Here is a 19,956-nt window from a genome sequence, read left to right on the forward strand (position 1 = left end):
AGAGCCCCAAGGGTTCTTTGAAGTTTACAGAATAAGAAAGTAAGAAGACATGTTTCCAGTGTTTGCTGGGCTGCTTGTACAGAAAGCACCCAGAGAAGGCCAAGCCTTGCCTTCTGGAACTGTAGATGCTCCTCTGCAGAAGGGGCAAAGCGAGGGTGCAGATATTCAAATGCAAAAGTTGGCCCTGAGCAGGAGATCTCGTTCAGTGCACCTTGAAGGGGACATCCATAAACCCATGAACGTTGATGTTCATCCTTTACCCTTTGCCCTCAAAAGAGATGCTGCTGTAGGGAGACAAGCTGTGGAGTGAGAACTCCATGTGGGACAGATCCATCACCCTCAGGCATGCCCACGTTGGAGCCATTGTATCTGGGGCAAGAGGACAACAAGGGAGGACAAACGCTGAACTCTCCCTACTCCCTTTGTGCCAGTCTGTCCTTTGCCCGATCCAGAGGTGGGCGTGATTCCGGAAAGCAGCCATCTACTTGGAAAGGGCCACCCTAAGTGCTGACCAGTCCCTCGGTGAGCTCCGTATGCCCCAGGTGTTCCTATTGGCCCTTGGCCCACAGAGTAGCGACAAAGCCCCAGAAGAAGGTCCCTTGTGGTTGAAAACAGTCTGTGCTGAGACATTCAGCAAGGAAGGGACACTATTACCAGAGGGTTCATGAGAAAACGGTTATTTGTACACCTAGGCCTGACAGAGAGCCTTGGGCACAGAGCTTAAGCCTTCCTGGGAAAAGGGATATTAACCACCGAGCCATCATGGGACACAGAGCGCATGGCTGGGTAGGCTGGACCTTGCCTGTTTACCATCCCCACTCCCCTGACTTCTGCCCCTGCAGACTTTGTACCTAAACTGAGTTCCTGGAAAAAAAGAACAGAGTTCACATGAGCTCAAACAGATACGATGGGATCTGTTTTTGTTTGTCTCTCTGTTTCCTGGCAATTGATCTTTTCCCCTGGTCACTTTTGCCAGAAACTAATATCCTTACTGCCTTCCCACCCCCTCACTTTCTCCCTAGGCCACAGCCCCTCCATATACCTTACGCCCCCATCCCCTAAGATGTTACCTGGAACCCTAGCTCTGGGAAGCTGACTTTGAGCAAAGCTGAACTGTGCAGTCATACACACAAGGAGGCTATGTGGTTCATAGTGAGCTGAATGTTAAGGCTTTTTCCTTGTCCTGTACTCTTAAAGTATCTGATGATATCCAACAGGGACGATACCTGGGGCACCACCTTCCAACAAAATTGCGTCCCACTATTTTGATCTCTGGCCCTTGTTCACCAGACCCTTTCCATGAACATCCACATTTCCCTTGAAAAATTGACAGACCCACAGTTAATGGCCCCTCCTCTTCCTCCCCAACCCCCACCCCACAGGAAGAACTGTGTCCCCTGACACAACCCCAACATATGACTTAACCCCCTCTACAACTCTCCATGGTCTGGTAATTCTCATGCGGTAAACTGAGAATCCTACGCGGAGCTGAAGTATTTATCCTGAGGACCTGTCCAAACAATGCACAGACACATACAGTTGATGCTTTTTATTTATCCTTCGGAATTATTTCAGGTTTACTTGTGTCTCCCTCTCGATCCGTTTCACCACCAGACCGCTCTGCATTACTTTCCTGTCCGAGAGAACTAGCTGGCCATTGATCTTCATGTGAAGCACCTTCATAGGTTTCCTATTTTAGGTAAAGGGGGGCACTCCTTCATAAGTTTCTCAAGATCGGGGGGGTCCTTTCAAAACAGACACAGACACAGATATGTAAACCTATCCTCTCTGAACTACACTAAAGACAGCTTTAATCTTTCAAGTCAGTTCCCAGGAGGGAGAGTCTGTGAACTTTTACATTTCCTCTCTAAGCACATACTAAAAACCACGTACCCCAGTCTTCACCGTAGAACTATTTACAAGAGCTAGGACATGGAAGCAACCTATATGTCCATCGGCAGATGAAGGGATAAGGAAGTTGCGGTACATATACACAATGGGATGTTACTCAGCCCTAAAAAGGAATACATCGAACTCAATTCTTATGAGTTGGAATGAACATGGAGCCTATTATACAGAGTGAAGTTAAGTCAGAAAGAGAAAAAACAAATACTGCATGTTAACACAAATATACGGAGTTTAGGACCATGTAGGTGGTACTGAACATCCAACATGCAGGACAGCAAATAAGACACAGACATATAAAGAACAGACTTTGGGCTCAGTAGTAGAACGTGAGGCTGGGTTAATTTGAGAAAATAGCCCTGAAACCTTTACATTACCTTAGGCAAAATAGATGACCAGCACAAATTTGATGCATGAAGCAAGGCAAACAAAGTCATGTTGTGGGACAACCCAGAAAGATGGGTAGGGGAGGGCGGTAGGTGGTGGGTTCAGCATTTGGGGGGGACATGTGTATACACGTGTATACGGGTGATTCGTGTTGGCCAATGTATGGTGAAAACCGCCGTGGTTTTGTAAAGTAATCATCCTCCAGTAGAAAGAAGTAAGTTAAAACACTCTTCTCCAGAATCCTGCACAGTGGTCAGTATTCTCAGAATGAGGGTGGCAGGTGAAAAAGATGCAAAAGAAAATAAAAACAAGTGCGATGATCAAAATGGAATCAAATGATGGTCAGTGGGGAACAGCCTAGCAGAAAGGAGACTCACAGACCTTTGTGGAAAGGGGACTTCAATAGTAGGTGGGCCCCAACTTAAGAGAAGCCTGAGGGTACACTTGTTGGCCATGGAATGGCAGTTCAGAGATGTGCAGCTGAGTCAGATATAAATTGGAGTGAGTTTGCCCTGACCAGGCCACTTCATCTACCTCAAGCTTCTCTACTTAGAACCCATTTTTCACTACAGTTCTCTACTCCTGCTGTCTCTTGCTGATTCCCTCATTCCCTGGTGGTACTCTGCATTCCAAGGAGTCTCACTTTCTCCACAAGTGAAATAAATGACCCACGTTTCTGGAAAACATTTAATGCCAGTGCCCAGCCCCTGGGCTCCTCACCTCTCGTCCTCCCAGTACCTCTCGTGGGGGAGCCTTCCTCCTCATATAGTACCACACGGGATTGGGCCACAGATCCTTTATGATGATCTGCCAGGGCAATGAGCAAGGTCAGCACAGGGCTGGCCAGACCCTGAGCCCTCCCGTGCACCGCCAAGAACTCCAACATACATCACCAATTCTGGCCCAGTGGCCACGTGGGACCCTACCTCAGCAATCCGGTCAGATCCTGTGAAATTGTGGTCAAAGAACCAGTTGAAGAAGTTAACGCTGCTGTTGTGGTGCCTGCGGCTGTATGCCTTACGTTCAAATCCCTGGTTCCAGTGAATTGGGGTGGAATGAGATGCGCGGTATCCTGCAGGAAAAGGGAGTATGGGAGAAAGACCTAAGTCATTTTCCAATTCAACCTACACTTTTCTGCCCCCCACCCCATCCAAGGAGCTGCCTCTTACCGGTGACATTAATGAGATATTCCTTAACAATCACTTCATTCTGGAAATACCTATTCTTCCGGAAGAACAATGTGATCTTGCAGTGATGAGTGGGATGCCTGAGTTCCTCCACCTGCCAGGACAAAGTGTGGGGAGTGGGGTAGGGGTGGGTGGGTGTGAAACCTCTTTACAGAAGAGCTGTCCTTTCCTGTTTTCAGGGGTAAATCATGTCCTCTCCCCTCCCCAGTCACCATTCCTCCACAATTATCAGTGTCCCCTGCCTGACCTTCAAGTTGGTCATGAAGTGAAGCATGTCTTCATCTTGGTCAGCCATCATAGCTGACATCTGGGGATGGTTCATAAACTGCTGTAGGTCAAGGAGCCTCCAGATGCTAGAGGAAAAAAGTGCTGGAAGGACAAATCTAGCCTAAAGAGGAGAATGGCACTGCCTGACTTCAACTTGCTACGAGTTAACTCGTCACATTTCTGTTGACGCAGACTGTATGAAGGCATGACAAGCCCCAAGGCTGTGCCTATGAACGCACTACCATAAGAGGGTCTGTTCCTAACAGGAAAGGCCCTAAGCTCCATCTCAGCCTCCTAAAAGTTAGCTTACTTCTGGAAAACAAGCACTCCGAGGTACAAGCAGCATGAGCATTTACACATCCCAACCTCACCCCCAAATTCACTCAGCTTTTCAGAGAAGACCTGGATCCCAGACAAGCCTTTTCTCTGAGGAGTCCCTGGTGCTAATGACAATTCTGACTGGGACCTCTGCAAGTAAAGCCCAAGTAGCAATTTGTGCTAACCAGAACAGCAAGGACAGCCCACCTAATATCAGGAACAGATACATAGAACGGTAACCAATATCCACGATCTGTAAACCGCTTCTGCAATAGCCCAGGTTTAAAAAAAAAAAAATCCACAAGCACCACACCAAGGATACAACTTTGACCCAGAAGCCACAAATTCCCTGGATGATGGCACTTCTGTGCTCTAGATGCAGCTTCCGCCTCTGGCAGTTCTTGTGTTTCAGGCGAGCGTGGGCCCTTTGGGCTTGCTTATTCACGGGTTCCAGCTCGGCTTGCAGGGCCTTGAGCGCCTCCAGTGCGGGCCGGTCACTCGGGGCTCCGGGGCTTATATATTCCTGGCCCTGCTTCTCCGAGGACACCTGCTCTTGCTCCTCGTAGGCCACCAGCTCCACCTCCTCCATGACGTCTAACGCCAGCAGCTGGAACTCCTGCCCGATTCCCGCCACCTCGCCCTCCTCCAGGGCCGCACCTTCCTCCGCCGCCTCCACCCAGAAGAGTGCGGCCTCCTCGCCTGCGGCCTGCATCGCCTCTGCCGCCCCCACCGGGCTGGTAGGCCCCAGGGTCCCTCCCTCGTGAAGACCCGGACTCACAACTAAGACCCCGGATCCCGGGGTGCTGCCGCCTTCCTCTGGCCCCGTCTCACTCTCCATGGTGTTCTGGCCGTAGCCCAGAGCCGCGAAGAAGCTGCACGTGAGGGCACAGCGGGCGGCTGGCACAGCCCGCCCACCGGCCGCAGTCTACGTGGCACAACCAACTGGCTACTTGCCCACAGCCAATGAGCAGGGAAAGGGAGACAGTCATGCGCAGAGCCGTGTGCCACCACGCACGCACAATATGGCGGCGGGAAGGGGCTGAACTCTACCCCCTGACCTCTAGACCTCATCACAGAACCAATCAAATGGAGTCGAAAGGGCTTGGCTCACGGGACACGCCCCTTGGAATTCTGGGCACTCTCTCAGCACGTGACCCAGGGGCCCAACTTGGCTCAGCGCACAGTGCGCCGGTCCAGGCAAGCGGTTTGCCTGATCAACAGTGCACATGTGCCAGCCCAGCGACTGGGCGAGCCAGGCCAGCTGGAGGCGAAGGCAAGGAACTTGAACCTGACGCTGCAACCGTCCTCAAGCTTGAAATTGCCTCTGGGGCAGCGGGCGACTCCGTGTGCTCAGGGATCCACACAGGTGAGACGGGGTTCCTGGGTACCTCAGGGACACAGGTGCTCACCTTAGATCTGAACTGCAAGCCACGGGCAGGGTGTGGGAGGCGGGCTTACCGCTGACCTCACCGAAGTTCACTGCCTGCAGAGTCCATCCCTAAACTTGTGCCTTAGGCTTGAGCAGTGTCAGGAATGCAGTCATCCTCTCCTCAGAGGATGAAGCAGCGCACTTTCCTCAGCTCGCTGTTCGGGCCCCACAACGCAGCCCCAAGCCAAACCACCCTGGAGCCCCTGGCTTGCGGTCTGTCAGCTCTTGGCCTTTCCCCCGGCCCACGGCTTAGAGCAGGCACCCCGGTGGCTAAGGATGTGCTCCTGCGGATGCACTTCCCAGAGCAGCAGAGCTCCTCCTGGAAGTGTTTCAAGGGGACCAAAGTGCTCCTCCTGACCATTGCTTACTCCCTTCCTCTCGGCTGCATAGCTAACATGGGCACACTCACGTTAAGTGCCTGGATAGATGCAACACTCACACTCTGCCTCCTAGGATGTCTGGTGTTTCACACTGAGCACCTGTCTTAGGCCACACACACACACATACACACACACACACACACACACACAAACAGGTGCCACAAGCACACACGTGTACACACACACGTTTGATGCACAGGGACACAAATGCAAACAGGTGTTTCAGAGACTGAAGAACCAGTGGTTCACATGAAATGCAGAGATTTCCTTATTTCTCATAGGAAAATGTTCGTTCTGATCATCAGATGTGAAATATAGAGAAGCCCAACTTTCATGAAGGAGAATTAATGCCTAGATTTTGGTGCAGGTAATATAGAGAACTCCATATTCCATGGTGGACAGTCATTGTTTTATATATGAGAAATACAAGGAATGAAGTATTTCACGAAGAAACAGTGGTGCCCAGAATTTCATTTATGAAATAGAGAGAATTCCAATTCCATGTTGGTTCCCCATATCTTAATTACATACTTCATGTCAGTAAAATTTCATTGAGATTTTCACATAGGAAATGTGTACAATTTCAGAGTTCTGATGCAAGAAAGGATGTGCTCAACTTTTCATATCTGAAATATGTAGAATTCCCCATTCATGTAGGAAAAATGCACAGATATCCATAGGTAAAACAGACAAGATTCCAAATATGATGAAGAAACTTATACAAATAGATTTTCAAACATGAAGTACATATCTCCTATTTCACATAGAAAAATGTGCCCCCATGTTCTCACATGTGAGATAGAGAAAATTACGTATTTTATACAGAAAAATCATCTTTCAGGTTTTCATCTTCACGAAGCAGGGCATGCAAAGCAAGTGCTCTGGAAGAACCCAGAAAAATAGCGTAGGAAGGGATGGGAGAGGCTCCAGGATGGGCGGGACGTCTATATACTTATGGCTTATTAATGTTGACCCATGGAAGAAGCCATCACGATATTGTATGGTAATTAACCCCCAGTTAAAATTTAAGAAAAAGTTACAGTTTGAGAAAAGTGAAAGTACAAGGGGACTCGACTCGGCTCTGTAGTGACCTAACTGTGAAGGAAATCCAAAAATGACGGGATATATGTACAGCTAAAATGGATTCACTTGGACATACGTACAGCAGAAACTAAAGCAACATTGTAATGCGACTATAGCCCAATAATAATTGTTTCAATCATATTCATGTCAAGTATAATTCTAGCAGTGAATAAATAAATGGTAGCCTCATTTGCAATGTATGTCCAAGGGGACATTATTCTAAGTTAAATATTTCAGTTAGAGGAAGACGAAACCTTTTTCATCACATGACATTGTGAAGTTGAAATCCCTGCATTATAGAAACAGAGTAGACTGTGGTCCTCGGGCTACTGGAAATGGCCCGTGATGGTCCAGGTTATCAACTTTTAGTCACAGGTTGAATAAGCTCATCAAGGAAGATACTGTAATAGAGGCAGGATGGAAAACTGAGCTGCAGGCCTCAGCCCAAGACCTTTAGTGCAGTTAGAAACCCCAACACCACCAACAAAAAGCCTCTCAGCAGAGTGTAGTGAGAGATATATTACAGCCTTCCCACAGAGCCCTCTAGGCCCTCGGGCCTTGGGCTGGGGAATGAACTGTGGAGCTTGGGGACAGGCTGTATCTTGTAGAGTCCCAGAGCCCTTGCTGGAGCCACTGACTGGCCTGGCCCAGGTTTCAAAGCAATGGCCAACGTGTTCCATCCCCACCTCCATGACCGAATGGTTGTGGCAATCTCCATGGGTCACAGTCTACAGGACCCAGCTTTCCATCTGGGTAGACTGAGGAGGCTGAGGGCCAGCTACATGCTGGGTACCTGGCTCGCTCATTGAAGGTGGCTGGGCAGTGTATGGGGGCCTTGGTAAGAGGAAGGCACAGAGAACTGAGAAATGCCTCTTCCGGCTGGGACTGAGCACTGCTGGAAGTAACAAGAGTGGGTGCTAGACGAATGCTCCACAACTAGGATAACCGGCCTGCACAGGGACCCCTCCCCCTCCCAACCAGGACCGTGGAGGGTGAAAGTCAAGCTTGGGACCTTTCCTTTCGGGAAACAGGGAATAGGGAATAATATTTGCTTCCCTCGAGGATTACAGGAACACAGTTAGCTGACCACCACCTCGCTTCAAGAGCACACGATCTGACAGCAAGAAGTTTGCAACAGCTAATCACATCCCTCCCTCACCTTTCTTATACGTAGCCTTTGCTGAACACTTTGAGGGAGTGTTTTGTTTTTTTTTTTCTTTTTTCCATTGGCTTAGGCTTTTATTCTTTTCTCATGCAAGCATTTAAATTTATGAGCACTTCTAGACATGCATCTCATGAATTCTGATATGCTGTGTTTTTATTATCACTCTCTTAAAATATTTTCGAAGCTTTCTTTTTATTTTTTACCTCTTTTTAAAAATGGATGTCAATTGGAGGCTAATTACTTGACAGTATTGTGGTGGCTTTTGCCATATATTCACATGAAAGAGCCCTGGGTGTACATGCGTTTCACATCCTGACCCTCCCGCGTCCCTCCCCATCCCATCCCTCAGGGTCATTCATTCCAGTGCTCCAGCCCTGAGCACCCTGTCTCATGCATCGCACCTGGACTGGCGATCTATTTCACATACTATACATGTTTCCATGCTATTCTCTCAAATCATCCCACCCTCGCCTTTTTCCACAGAGTCCAGCAGTCTGTTGTTTACATCTGTGTCTCTTTTGCTGTCTCGCATATAGGGCCATCGTTATCATCTTTCTAAATTCCATATATGTGTGTTAATATCATGTATCGGTGTTTTATCTTTCTGGCTTACGTCGCTCTGTATAATAGGCTCCAGTTTCATCCACCTCATTAGAGCTGATTCCAATGCATTCTTTTTAATGGCTGAGTAAAATTCCGTTGTGTGTATGGATCAGAGCTTTCTTCTCCATTCGTCTGCCGATGGACATCTAGGTTGCTTCCATGTGCTAGCTATTGTAAACACTGCTGCGATGAACACTGGGGTACACGAGTCTCTTTCGGCTCTGGTTTCCCCGGTGTATATGTCCAGCAGCAGGATTGCTGAGTCGTATGGCCGTTCTAGACCCAGTTTTTTAAGAAATCTTCAGGTTTCTTTGTCACTGGATGCTCTGGACCTTCGGGTGAGAAAGAAGCTGTAGTTGGGAGTCACCCAGGCTGTGTAACCAAAGCACTCCTGGCTGGTTCGCCCATTTGGCTAGGACATTGAGTGACGTGGATGAACTATGCAGTCCATATCCCTGTTGGGTTCTTCCAGGCAGCTGGTCTAGCTCCTCGATTTGTTATTTTCAATAAGGATTTACGGAGGACTTCCTATGGCCCCTGCACTGTGCATAGATTGCCCTGGAAGGTTGATACTGTTATCAAACCCATTGTCCGGAGGAAGAAACGGAGGCTCAGAGAGGTAGTCCACTCGTTCACAGTCACACAACTAATAGAAGCAGAGGAGCAGGATCTGAATTCACCTCCTTTGGGCTCCGGTATCCAAGCAAGTGTGGTCATGCTTGTCGTTCTTGTGTCCAACCTTTAGTTCCCAATTGCACCAGCCCTGAGATCCAGAAATTAAACCACACTTGGTTTTTAGGTTCTTTCCATTTGAGCCCTGGAGGAGGTGGATATAGTTCACTCCTGATCCTGCTGGGATGTTTGTGGCTCTTGGCCTTTTAAGATTTTCTCTTCCATGATCCCACTCATGGTAAGCATTGCTCTAGAATGAAGACAATACAGAGTCGATGGGGATTTCCTCTTTTCAAAATTGTAGGGTAACAGATTATTTACGTTCAGATGGATGATGCTCACTTCTGGGAGCAGGAAACATAAATAGGTTAAATGAAATTATTGTTAGAAATAGACTTTTGCCCATTTTTGCTTGTATATGTAGGAAACTCCTGCTGTTTTATCGTTTTTCCTTTTGCTTGAGACATGGAAATGTGTGACTTTCCTCTGGACTCAGTTACAAGTAGAAAAACAGTAGAAGCACAATGGTGGTTGACTCTGCTTCAGGGCAGGAAGCCAGATGGGGGCTGGGCAGCTGGGTCACCTGGAGACAGTGCTCCCCCAACCGAAATGGGCCAGAAGTTCTCAGCCCCAGCCAGCCTTGCAGGCCTGTGACCCAGAATGGCCAGGTCTCCCGCCTTTTCCAGCAAGCCTAACATCTTAATTTCTGTGTGAAACTTCGGGATTTCTGAGTTGGCCAGCGTATTCTAAGTTAAAAGCAACAAATAACGAAAGATTGGAAAGCATTGGGTCAAACCATTGCTTCCTTAATAACACGTTTGCTCGCCCCATGTGGCTAGTGGGCTGTGAGTTTGCATCCGCTGCTTTAAGGCTTGGCTTACTTCTTTGAGTCCTGGACACAAAGAGTAAAAGACTTAATGCTTTGGGAATTTGTGGGAAGAGTCCTAGCGGTGACTCAAGAGCCCATGTCTCTGGTCTCGCCTCTCTGTCTTGGTTTTCTATGTGTCCCAGGACAAGGGATTTCTCAGGCCCTCTTTTTTTTTTTCCTAATCTGTAAAATGGAAGCAGAAGCTGGAATCAAGATTGCCGGGAGAAATATGAATAACCTCAGATATCCAGAACTAAAAAGCCTCTTGATGAAAGTGAAAGAGGAGAGTGAAAATGTTGGCTTAAAGCTCAGCATTCAGAAAACTAAGTTCATGGCATCTGGTCACGTCACTTCATGGCAAATAGATGGGGAAACAGTGGCTGACTTTATTTTTCTGTGCTCCAAGATCACTGGAGATGCTGATTGCAGCCATGTAATTAAAAGACGCTTACTCCTTGAAAGGAAAGTTATGACCAAGCTAGACAGCATATTAAAAAGCAGAGACATTACTTTGTCAACAAAGGTCCATCTAGTTGAGGCTATGGCTTTTCCAGTTGTCATGTGTGGACGTGAGAGTTGGACTGTACAGAAAGCTGAGCGCTGAAGAATTGATGGTTTTGAACTGTGGTGTTGGAGGAGACTCTTGAGAGTCCCTTGGGCTGTAAGGAGATCCAGCCAGTCCATCCTAAAGGAGATCAGTCCTGTGTGTTCATTGGAAGGACTGATGTTGTAGCTGAAACCCCAATCCTTTGGCGTTTCAATCCTCTTCTGATGCGAAGAGCCGACTCATTAGAAAAGACCCTGATGCTGGGAAAGATTGAGGGCAGAGGGAGAAGGGGACAACAGAGGATGAGATGGTTGGATGGCATCACTGACTCAACAGAGATGAGTTTGAGTGGACTCCGGGAGATGGTGGTGGACAGGGAGGCCTGGCGTGCTGTCGTTCATGTGGTCACAAAGAGTCGGACACGACTGAGTGACTGAACTCAACTGAAATGAACTGAACTGAAAATGGATCAGTTTTAACAAATCCTGTGTAGCGTTCCCTTCCATCCCTCCCATTCTATGTGTCCCAGTTAGTTACCCATGCTGCCAAGATTAGGCTCTGGATAGATTAGAAGTTCACATGGTTTGGTCCCATGTCATCTTTGAATGTCAGTAACTGAAACCCTCTCCAGGCAAGTTCCATTTATCACCTGTAGTCAGCTGCAACTTAAGTCTACTGCTAATCCCACCAGGCCAGTGTGATGCACCGTGATTTTTTTTTTTTTATTTCAGCATTGAGCGTGTTAAATATTTGCGGTTTTCTGGTCCTGCTCTTTTTTTCTGTGAGTATGCGACATCTTGTTGTTGTTGTTGTTGTTTTAATTTAGGCATAAATGAAATCTCAGAAGATGTTTATATGACTGTCGGGCCTGGCGATTCAAGGCATTCTGAGAAGTCAGATAGTAGCGGAAGTAACTCTATCGGTGATGAGGAGCAGAGGTCCAAGAATGAGCCAGAAGATGCTGAAGACAAAGAGGTGGCTCAGATGGTCAAAGAGCCATCTGCTATCAAAAAAAAAAAAAAATGCCCAAAGTGCCAAATCCCGTGGAGATGGAAGAGGAGCTGAAAGCAGGTCACCAGTCTGTGAAAAAGTGGACTCAAGATCAGTCAAGGAGAAGATGAGCCCCAGCTTGAGAAGGACTTTTCAGACAAAGCAAAAAACCCTTTCCTCCTCCCACAAAGGATAAGCTGAAGGGAAAAGGTGAGACTGACTCCCCAAGAGTGCATTTGGGCCTGGATTCTGATTCAGAGAGCGGACTTGTCATAGATTTAGAAGAAGACCTTTCTCCGCTGGAGGGTCGAAACACTAGGAAGGAACCCAAAGAACCATCTCCCAAGCAGGAGGGTAAGTGACTGTACCAGTTTCTGGTTTCTTGATTTGGTTTTAGGATGTCACCTTGCCATTTGTAGTATCACACGTCATGTCGCCCTCAGACGTCATGAAGTGTGGCACAACCAAGCTCGGATTAGCTCCAAGTCCCCTAGCTAGTTACTGAGCAGGACAAGGACTTGAGCTGGCCCTGCCTACCATTTACCTCCTTGATACCCAATGTGGTTGATTTTGAGCACAGGAGAAGAAGTCTCTTAGAAAGTAATAGCTGCTTCTAGCAGTCAGGTCATTGTGAACCTAAGCAGTTTTGTTTCCAATATGTTCACTTACATGCCTCACATGGTTATCAATGTTAAAACATTGTACAGGGCTGATATTGATAAAAGCGTTCAGTTCAAAGACCTTGATGAGTTTCTTCTCCCTTACCTCCCCTCACACTGCCCAGGCATTTCAAAATACATTTTCTCACTCGAGTATAAGACTTCCCGAGTGGGTGGCACCAGACTGCTGAGTTCTTCTTTAGGCCTGTAGAAGTTCAAGGGGCATTGTAGGATGCACACCTGAGCCCGTATTCTGCCATATTTGCATTTACCTGACGTGGGCCCGAGGCTTCTCAACCTTGGCGCTATTAGCTTTTTATGCTGGATAATTCTTTGTCCTGTGTATTGAGGCATGTTTAGCAGTATCCCTGGTCTTTACCAACTGGATGTCAGTAGCATCTACCCAGTGGTGGCCTTCAAAAGTGTCTTGACAAAGCTAAATCTCCCCTAGTTGTGAACTGCTGCCTGAGTCTTAGCAGTTCCCCCGTTGCTGTTGTTAGGGACTGAACCAGCAGAGGCTTCTCTCAAACCTGCCACACGCCAGGCATGTTGGCAGACACCACAGTGGAACATAGGAATGATTTGAAAGATATTCGGTCCATTGGCGAAGCAGTCAGCAAATTTCTCAGCTGGCTTGGCAGGTGTGTGTTGATATGCCCAAGAAAGATAAGAATTAATTAAGGCCCAGGAGAAACATGGCCTAAGGACAAATTGGATATTGTAGCCATAAAACCTCTTGTACTTTGTGAGTTACATACACGGATAGCCAGGCTTAATCATGTAGCTCAGTGGTCAAGAATCTGCCTGCCAATGCAGGGGTCGCAAATTTGATGCTCGTATCGGGAAGATCTCCTGGAGAAGGAAATGGAAACCTACTCCAGTAGTCTTGCCTGGAGACTTCGTGGACAGAGGAATCTGGTGGGCTGTATAATCCATGGGGTCACAAAAGAGCTGGACACGGCTTAGTGACAAAACAGACAACACACAGCTTCTGACAGGACCCATCTACAAGTTGTGTGTCCCCTGGGGTTTTCTTAGTCTTGCTGCTTAAAGCAGGAGGGGGGATGAGTTTTGAGCTTTTTTCCTCCGTGTTTGTATCATTGGGAACTGTTCCAGAACCTCAGTTCCTGCAGTTCATTGAGAGAGGATGGAATATCTCTCCGTGATACAGGGCAGGAAGAGAGAGAGCAGTTGGGTTAGTCAGGAAGGGTGGATCACCACCCCATTCCTTAAAATTCTGAATGGCATCTGAAACATCCAATTCTGTGTGGATTGGGGTTTGAGGGACCACTTCTGATGCTGTAGAAAGCAACAGGAGTAGCATTTATTCCATGAAGTTTGTGGAATTCTTGGGTCCCAGATGGCAGTGTTCCTATGAATGATACATTTATACTATTCTTCTCTTTCTGAAGTAGATTGTTCATTTGGTTGTGGGTTTTTTCACTGCTTCCGGAAAGGATTTCAGATATACTGACAAAATGGATATCAAAGACAGTGAGAAAGATGAAAATGTCAATGTATGGCAAAAACTACTACAATATTGTAAAGTAATTAGCCCCCAACTAAAATAAATAACTTTATTTGAAAAAAAAAGAAAGATGAAAATAGAATAGTGAGAGATCTGGAGAAACTTTGCATACAGAAATAACTATTTCGGCCTTCAGAATTAGCAAAGTCAGTCTTCCATTTTGGCCCCGAGCTTGCTGGCAGTCAGAGGGAAAAGGGAAAAACATATGAGTGCTTTCAAAGAGCTCATGTTTCCACCGTAAATAGAAAACACTCCAGTTGATCAAATGAAGCTGAGCTTTTCCTCTGACTGGTGTCTGAAGGAAGTTTCTCTAGGATCCTCTGAGTGTGGTGGGACGTTTATGCAAAGGATGATTCTGAAACAGTAAGTCAGTCAGAGGAACTTCACAGAGGTTGAAATCCAGAGCCACCTGAGGATGATTTCGGTCTTGAAGAATCGACTTCATGTCAGACTCTGCAGTTGAGCATCTTTTCAAAGGTGTGCTTTCACTTACGAGTTTATTAAGTGACGGGTGTTTTGGAGAGTGCTTGGTGACCTCCAAGTGATCTTTAGTTAGGAGTGCAGCTTATACACAGAATCTGAATCCTCAGATCGAAAGGTGGCTTTTCTAGCTAGAGATCCCAGAGCAGAGGCTAAGGGAGCTCGCTTCAGGACCGTGACTCCACTTACCTGTGTCATATAAGTCATTTCCAGCCTTCTCTTCAAAAGTCCTGTTTTAATGTACAAGACAGCGACCTAAGTCTGATGTAAGTGGGCTAGTTGGGTGGGGTCGCTTTTGCAATGTTGACCGTTAAGAAATTCACTTCTTTTTGAGGCTACAGGTGAGTATATACTCCCAAATTTTAGGACAAATGGAATTCTCCATGGCCTTTCCTCTCCCTCCCCACTGCCCCAGTAAACCATCCATATCCTTTAGAAATTAAAACGTTTTAGTTTCTAAGTAAAACCCCCCCAAGAGTGCGTCAAGCCCGGAAAGTTTTCGGATTGCATACTCCTGTTTTTTTTTTGTTGTTTGTTTGTTTGTTTTTTAATTTGGAGAAGAGTTCCAATGGGACTCGTTCAGGGCAGTAACCACTCTACAAAGCCAGCTGCTTGCTTTTGCAAGATGAGAGAGAGAAAGGACTTTTTTGTGGTTGCCCTTTGCCCAAAGAGGTATCAGACTAGCTAATCAACAAGGACAGTGTATTTTTTAATCACATGGCAGAAAAGAGAGGCGCTGAAGTTCCTTTTGCAGGTTAGAAGCCTTGCCTGTGGGATCTCTGCCTTTTAGAAGGGCCAAGCTCAAAGCCGTTTCTGCCCATGGAAGTGGAAGGGGCAGTGGCTGTGACCGATATCTGAAAGGTTGTCCTGGGCAAGGATGGGGTTTCCTCACTCTAGGTAGAGAACTTCTCCCAGCCCCACCCTGTGTTCTGACCCAGGACTTTGGCTGAATTCTTCCCCAGAGGAGCAAGAGGGCCACTCAGTTTTGTAACCACGAAGACACTCCCACCCCCAGGCAGAAAGGTCAGCCTGTCAGCACTGTTCTCCTTTCACACTCCTTGGTTTTCCCAGAGCCACAGTTAACTGAAAATTTCCCCTAAAATAATCAAGAACTCATGTCTTTTCTGGGTAACAGAAATCTAAAATGACAGGCATGGAGTTATGCAGCGGAAGCATGCTGAGCCCCTAAAAAAGGTGTTGTCATTAAGGGCTTCCTTGGTGGCTCAGATAGTAAAGAGTCTGCGTGCAATCTTGGAGGCCCAGGTTTCTTTCCCTGGGTCGGGAAGATCCCCTGGGGAAGGAAATGGCAACCCACTGCAGTTTTCTTGCCTGGGAAATCCCATGGACAGAGTGGCCTGGTGGGCTACAGTCCATGAGGTAGCAGAAGAGTTGGACATGACTGAGCGACCTCACTTTGAGTCCTTATTTAACAGAGTCTGATGACCAGGCACATCGTTTGAGATCAAGGATGCTGACTTGCATCCGTGTTTTTTGTGTGAACCCGAGGGAATCCTCTCTGGGGGTGCGTGTTCATCTCCCCAGTGCCTGGGGCCCCTGCAGTCGTAACGGACCCCGTCCCCTTACCTTTCCTTTCAGGAAATAGGGAATCGGGAATAATATTTGCTTCCCTCGAGGATTACAGGAACACAGTTAGCTGACCACCACCTTACCTCAAGAACACAAGCTGGGACAGCAAGAAGTTTGCAACAGCTAATCACAACCCTTCCTCACCTTTCCTAAATGTAGTCTGTGCTGAAAGCTTTGAGGGAGTTCTGTTTTTTGTTTTTTTTTTTTTTCCATTGGTTTAGGCTTTTATTCTTTTTTAATACAAGCATTTAAAATTATCAGCACTTGTAGACATGCATCTCATGAAATCTGATATACTGTGTTTTTATTATCACTCTGTTAAAATATTTTCTAAGCTTGCTTTTTTACCTCTTTTTTAAAATTTGTATTAATTGGAGACTAATTACTTTACAATATTGTGGTGGCTTTTGCCATATATTCAAATGAAACAGCCCTGGGTGTACATGCATTCCCCATCCTGACCCTCCATCCCACCTCCCTCCCCATCCCATCCCTCAGGGTCATTCATCCCAGTGCACCATCCTTGAGCACCCTGTCTCATGCATCGAACCTGGTCTGGCGATCTATTTCACATTATATATGTGTTTCAATGCTATTCTCTCAAATCATCCCACCTTCGCCTTTTTCCGCAGAGTCCAGCAGTCTGTTCTTTGCATCTGTGTCTCTTCTGCTGTCTCGCATATAGGGTCGTCGTTATCATCTTTCTAAAGTCCATATATATGTGTTAATGTGATGTATTTGTGTTTTATCTTTCTGGCTTGCTTTGCTCTGTGTAATAGGCTCCAGTTTCATCCACCTCATTAGAACTGATTCTAAGGCATTCTTTTTAATGGCTGAGTAATATTCCGTTGGGTGTATGGATCACAGCTTTCTTCTCTGTTCATCTGCCGATGGACATCTAGGTTGCTTCCATGTGCTAGCTATTGTAAACAGTGCTGCGGTGAACATTGGGGTACACGAGTCCCTTTCAGTTATGGTTTCCTCAGTGTGTATGTCCAGCAGTGGGATTGCCGGGTCGTATGGCAGTTCTATTTCCAGTTTTTTAAGAAATCTTCACGTTGTTCAAGGAGAGATAAGAAAGCCTTCCTCAGCGATCAGTGCAAAGAAATAGAGGAAAACAACAGAATGGAAAAGACTAGAGATCTCTTCAAGAAAATTATAGGTACCAAGGGAACATTTCATGCAGAGACGGGCTCGATCAAGGACAGAAATGGTGTGGACCTAACAGAAGCAGAAGATAGTAAGAAGAGGTGGCAAGAATACACAGAAGAACTGTACAAAACAGATCTTCACGACCCAGATAATCACGATGGTGTGATCACTCACCCAGAGCCAGACATCCTGGAATGTGAAGTCAAGTGGGCCTTAGAAAGCATCACTACGAACAAAGCTAGTGGAGGTGATGTAATTCCAGTGGAGCTGTTTCAAATCCTGAAAGATGATGCTGTGAAAGTGCTGCACTCGATATGCCAGCAAATCTGGAAAACTCAGCAGTGTCCACAGGACTGGAAAAGGTCAGTTTTCGTTCCAATGCCAAAGAAAGGCAATGCCAAAAAATGCTCAGACTACTGCACAGTTGCACTCATCTCACACGCTAGTAAAGTAATGCTCAAAATTCTCCAAGCCAGGCTTCAGCAATACGTGAACCGTGAACTTCCAGAAGTTCAAGCTGGATTTAGAAAAGGCAGAGGAACTAGAGCTCAAATTGCCAACATCTGCTGGGTCATCGAAAAAGCAAGAGAGTTCGAGAAAAACACCTATCTGCTTTATTGATTATGCCAAAGCCTTTGACTCTGTGGATTACAATAAACTGTGGAAAATTCTGAAAGAGATGGGAATACCAGACCATCTGACCTGTCTCTTGAGAAATTTGTATGCAGGTCAGGAAGCAACAGTTAGAACTGGACATGGTACCACAGACTGTTTCCAAATAGGAAAAGGAGTATGTCAAGGCTATATATTGCCACCCTGCTTATTTAACTTACATGCAGCGTACATCATGAGAAGTGCTGGGCTGGAAGAAATGCAAGCTGAAATCAAGATTGCCAGGAGAAATATCAATCACCTCAGATATGCAGATGGCACCACCCTTATGGCAGAAAGTGAAGAAGAACTAAAGAGCCTCTTGATGAAAGTGAAAGAGGAGAGTGGAAAAGTTGGCTGAAATCTCAACGTTCATAAAACTAAGATCATGGCATCTGGTCCCATCACTTCATGGGAAATGGATGGGGCAACTGTGGAAACAGCATCAGACTGTATTTTTCTGGGCTCCAAAATCACTGCTGATGGTGCCTGCAGCCATGAAATTAAAAGACGCTTACTCCTTGGAAGGAAGGTTATGACCAACCTAGATAGCATATTTAAAAGCAGAGATAGAACAGTCTTATGGACTCTGAGGGAGAAGGTGAGGTTGGGACGTTCTGGGAGAATAGCATTGAGACATGTATATTATCATATGTGAAACAGAACACCATTCCAGGTTCAACGCATGAGGCAAATGCTCGAGGCTGGGGCAATGGGATGACCCAGAGGGGTGGGATGGGGAGGGAGGTGGGAGGGGGGTTCAGGATGGGGAACACGTGTAAACCCATGGCTGATTCATGTCAATGTATGGCAAACACCATTACAATATTGTAAAGTAATTAGCCCCCAAGTAAAATAAATAAATGTATTAAAAAAAAAAAGCAGAAATACTACTTTGCCAACAAAGGTCCATCTAGACAAGGCTATGGTTTTTCCAGTGGTCATGTATGGATGTGAGAGTTGGACGGTGAAGAAAGCTGAGCACCGAAGAATTGATGCTTTTGAACTGTGGTGTTGGAGAAGACTCTCGAGAGTCCCTTGGACTGCAAGGAGATCCAACCAGTCCATCCTAAAGGAGATCAGTCCTGGGTGTTCATTGGAAGGACTGATGTTGAAGCTGAAACTTCAATACTTTGGCCACCTCATGCGAAGGGTTGATTCATTTGCAAAGACCCTGGTGCTGGGAAGGATTGGGGACAGGATGAGAAGGGGACAACAGAGGATGAAATGGTTGGATGGCATCACCGACTCGATGGACATGGGTTTGGGTAAACTCCGGGAGTTGGTGATGGACAGGGAAGCCTGGAGTGCTGCGATTCATGGGGTCGCAAAGAGACGGACACGACTGAGTGACTGAACTGAACTGAACTCCCGTTGTTCTCCATAGTGACTGTACAAGTTTGCATTCCCAACGACAGTGTAAGAGGGTTCGTTTTTCTCCGTACCCTCGCCAGCGTGTATTGTTTGTAGACTTTTGTATAGCAGCCATTCTGACCGGTGTGAGATCGTACCTGATTGTGGTTTTCATTTGCATTTCTCCAATAATGAGTGATGTTGAGCATCTTTCATGTGTTTGTTAGCCATCTGTATGTCTTCTTTGGAGAAATGTCTGCTTAGTTCTTTGGCCCATTTTTTGATCGGCTCGCTTATTTTTCTGGAATTGAGCTGCAGGCGTTGCTTGTGTATTTTTGAGATTAATTCTTTGTCAGTTGCTTTGCTTGCTATTAGTTTCTGCCATTCTGAAGGCAGGCTTTTCCCCTTGGTTCTAGTCCCCTTCGTTGTGCAAAAGCTTTTAAGTTTAATTAGGTCCCATTTGTTTACTCTGGGAGGGGGGTCATAGAGGATCGTGCTGTGATTTGTGTCAGAGAGTGTTTTGCCTATGTTTTTCTGTAGGAGTTTTATAGTTTGTGGTCTTACGTTTAGATCTTTAATCCATTTTGAGTTTTGTGTGTGTGTGTGTGTACCGTGTTAGAAAGTGTTCTAGTTTCATTCTTTTACAAGTGGTTGACCAGTTTTCCCAGCACCACTTCTGAAAGAGATTGTCTGGTCTTCATTGTATATTCTTGCCTCCTCTGTCAAAGATAAAGTGTCCATAGGT

At 46.4% G+C, this 19,956-nt stretch overlaps 1 protein-coding gene and 1 long non-coding RNA gene across 3 annotated transcripts in view; one reads left to right on the forward strand and one right to left on the reverse strand.

Moving 5' to 3' along the window:
- Nucleotides 1–1,534: 1,534 nt before the first annotated feature.
- On the reverse strand, nucleotides 1,535–5,081 carry LOC145537505 (testis-specific Y-encoded protein 3-like). Of its 2 annotated transcripts, none has more exons than XM_081568177.1 (6): nucleotides 4,387–5,081; nucleotides 3,727–3,804; nucleotides 3,462–3,573; nucleotides 3,219–3,364; nucleotides 3,013–3,099; nucleotides 1,535–1,690 (listed from the first exon to the last, which is right to left on the reverse strand). In XM_081568177.1, exons 1-6 carry the CDS (start codon nucleotides 4,900–4,902, stop codon nucleotides 1,550–1,552), a joined length of 1,080 nt encoding a protein of 359 aa, XP_081424303.1. In that variant the 5' UTR covers nucleotides 4,903–5,081; the 3' UTR covers nucleotides 1,535–1,549. The 2 variants fall into 2 exon arrangements, with proteins under 2 accessions (XP_081424303.1, XP_081424305.1); XM_081568179.1 differs by having other exon boundaries at nucleotides 1,535–1,745.
- LOC145537506 (uncharacterized) overlaps nucleotides 4,493–19,956 on the forward strand; it is a 30,216-nt gene continuing 14,752 nt past the window's right edge. Inside the window, exons 1-2 of the long non-coding RNA XR_014076392.1 lie at nucleotides 4,493–5,430; nucleotides 11,638–12,155. This is a non-coding gene — a long non-coding RNA (uncharacterized LOC145537506). The remainder of the gene's footprint in view (nucleotides 5,431–11,637; nucleotides 12,156–19,956) is intronic.

This window comes from Giraffa tippelskirchi, chromosome Y (genome assembly GCF_054371585.1).
Source record: "Giraffa tippelskirchi isolate mGirTip1 chromosome Y, T2T-mGirTip1v1.2.pri, whole genome shotgun sequence".
Taxonomy (NCBI): Eukaryota; Metazoa; Chordata; class Mammalia; order Artiodactyla; family Giraffidae; genus Giraffa; species Giraffa tippelskirchi.

Bases quoted from the DNA above. Each gene is read 5' to 3' on its own strand.
- LOC145537505 (XM_081568177.1), bottom strand. From the start codon at position 4,902: ATGGAGAGTGAGACGGGGCCAGAGGAAGGCGGCAGCACCCCGGGATCC. The intron at 3,805-4,386 runs GTATCCTTGGTG...GACCTACAGCAG, and splicing joins GTGGCTTCTGGGTCAAAGTT to TTTATGAACCATCCCCAGAT. The intron at 3,574-3,726 runs GTCAGGCAGGGG...TTGTCCTGGCAG, and splicing joins ACTTCATGACCAACTTGAAG to GTGGAGGAACTCAGGCATCC.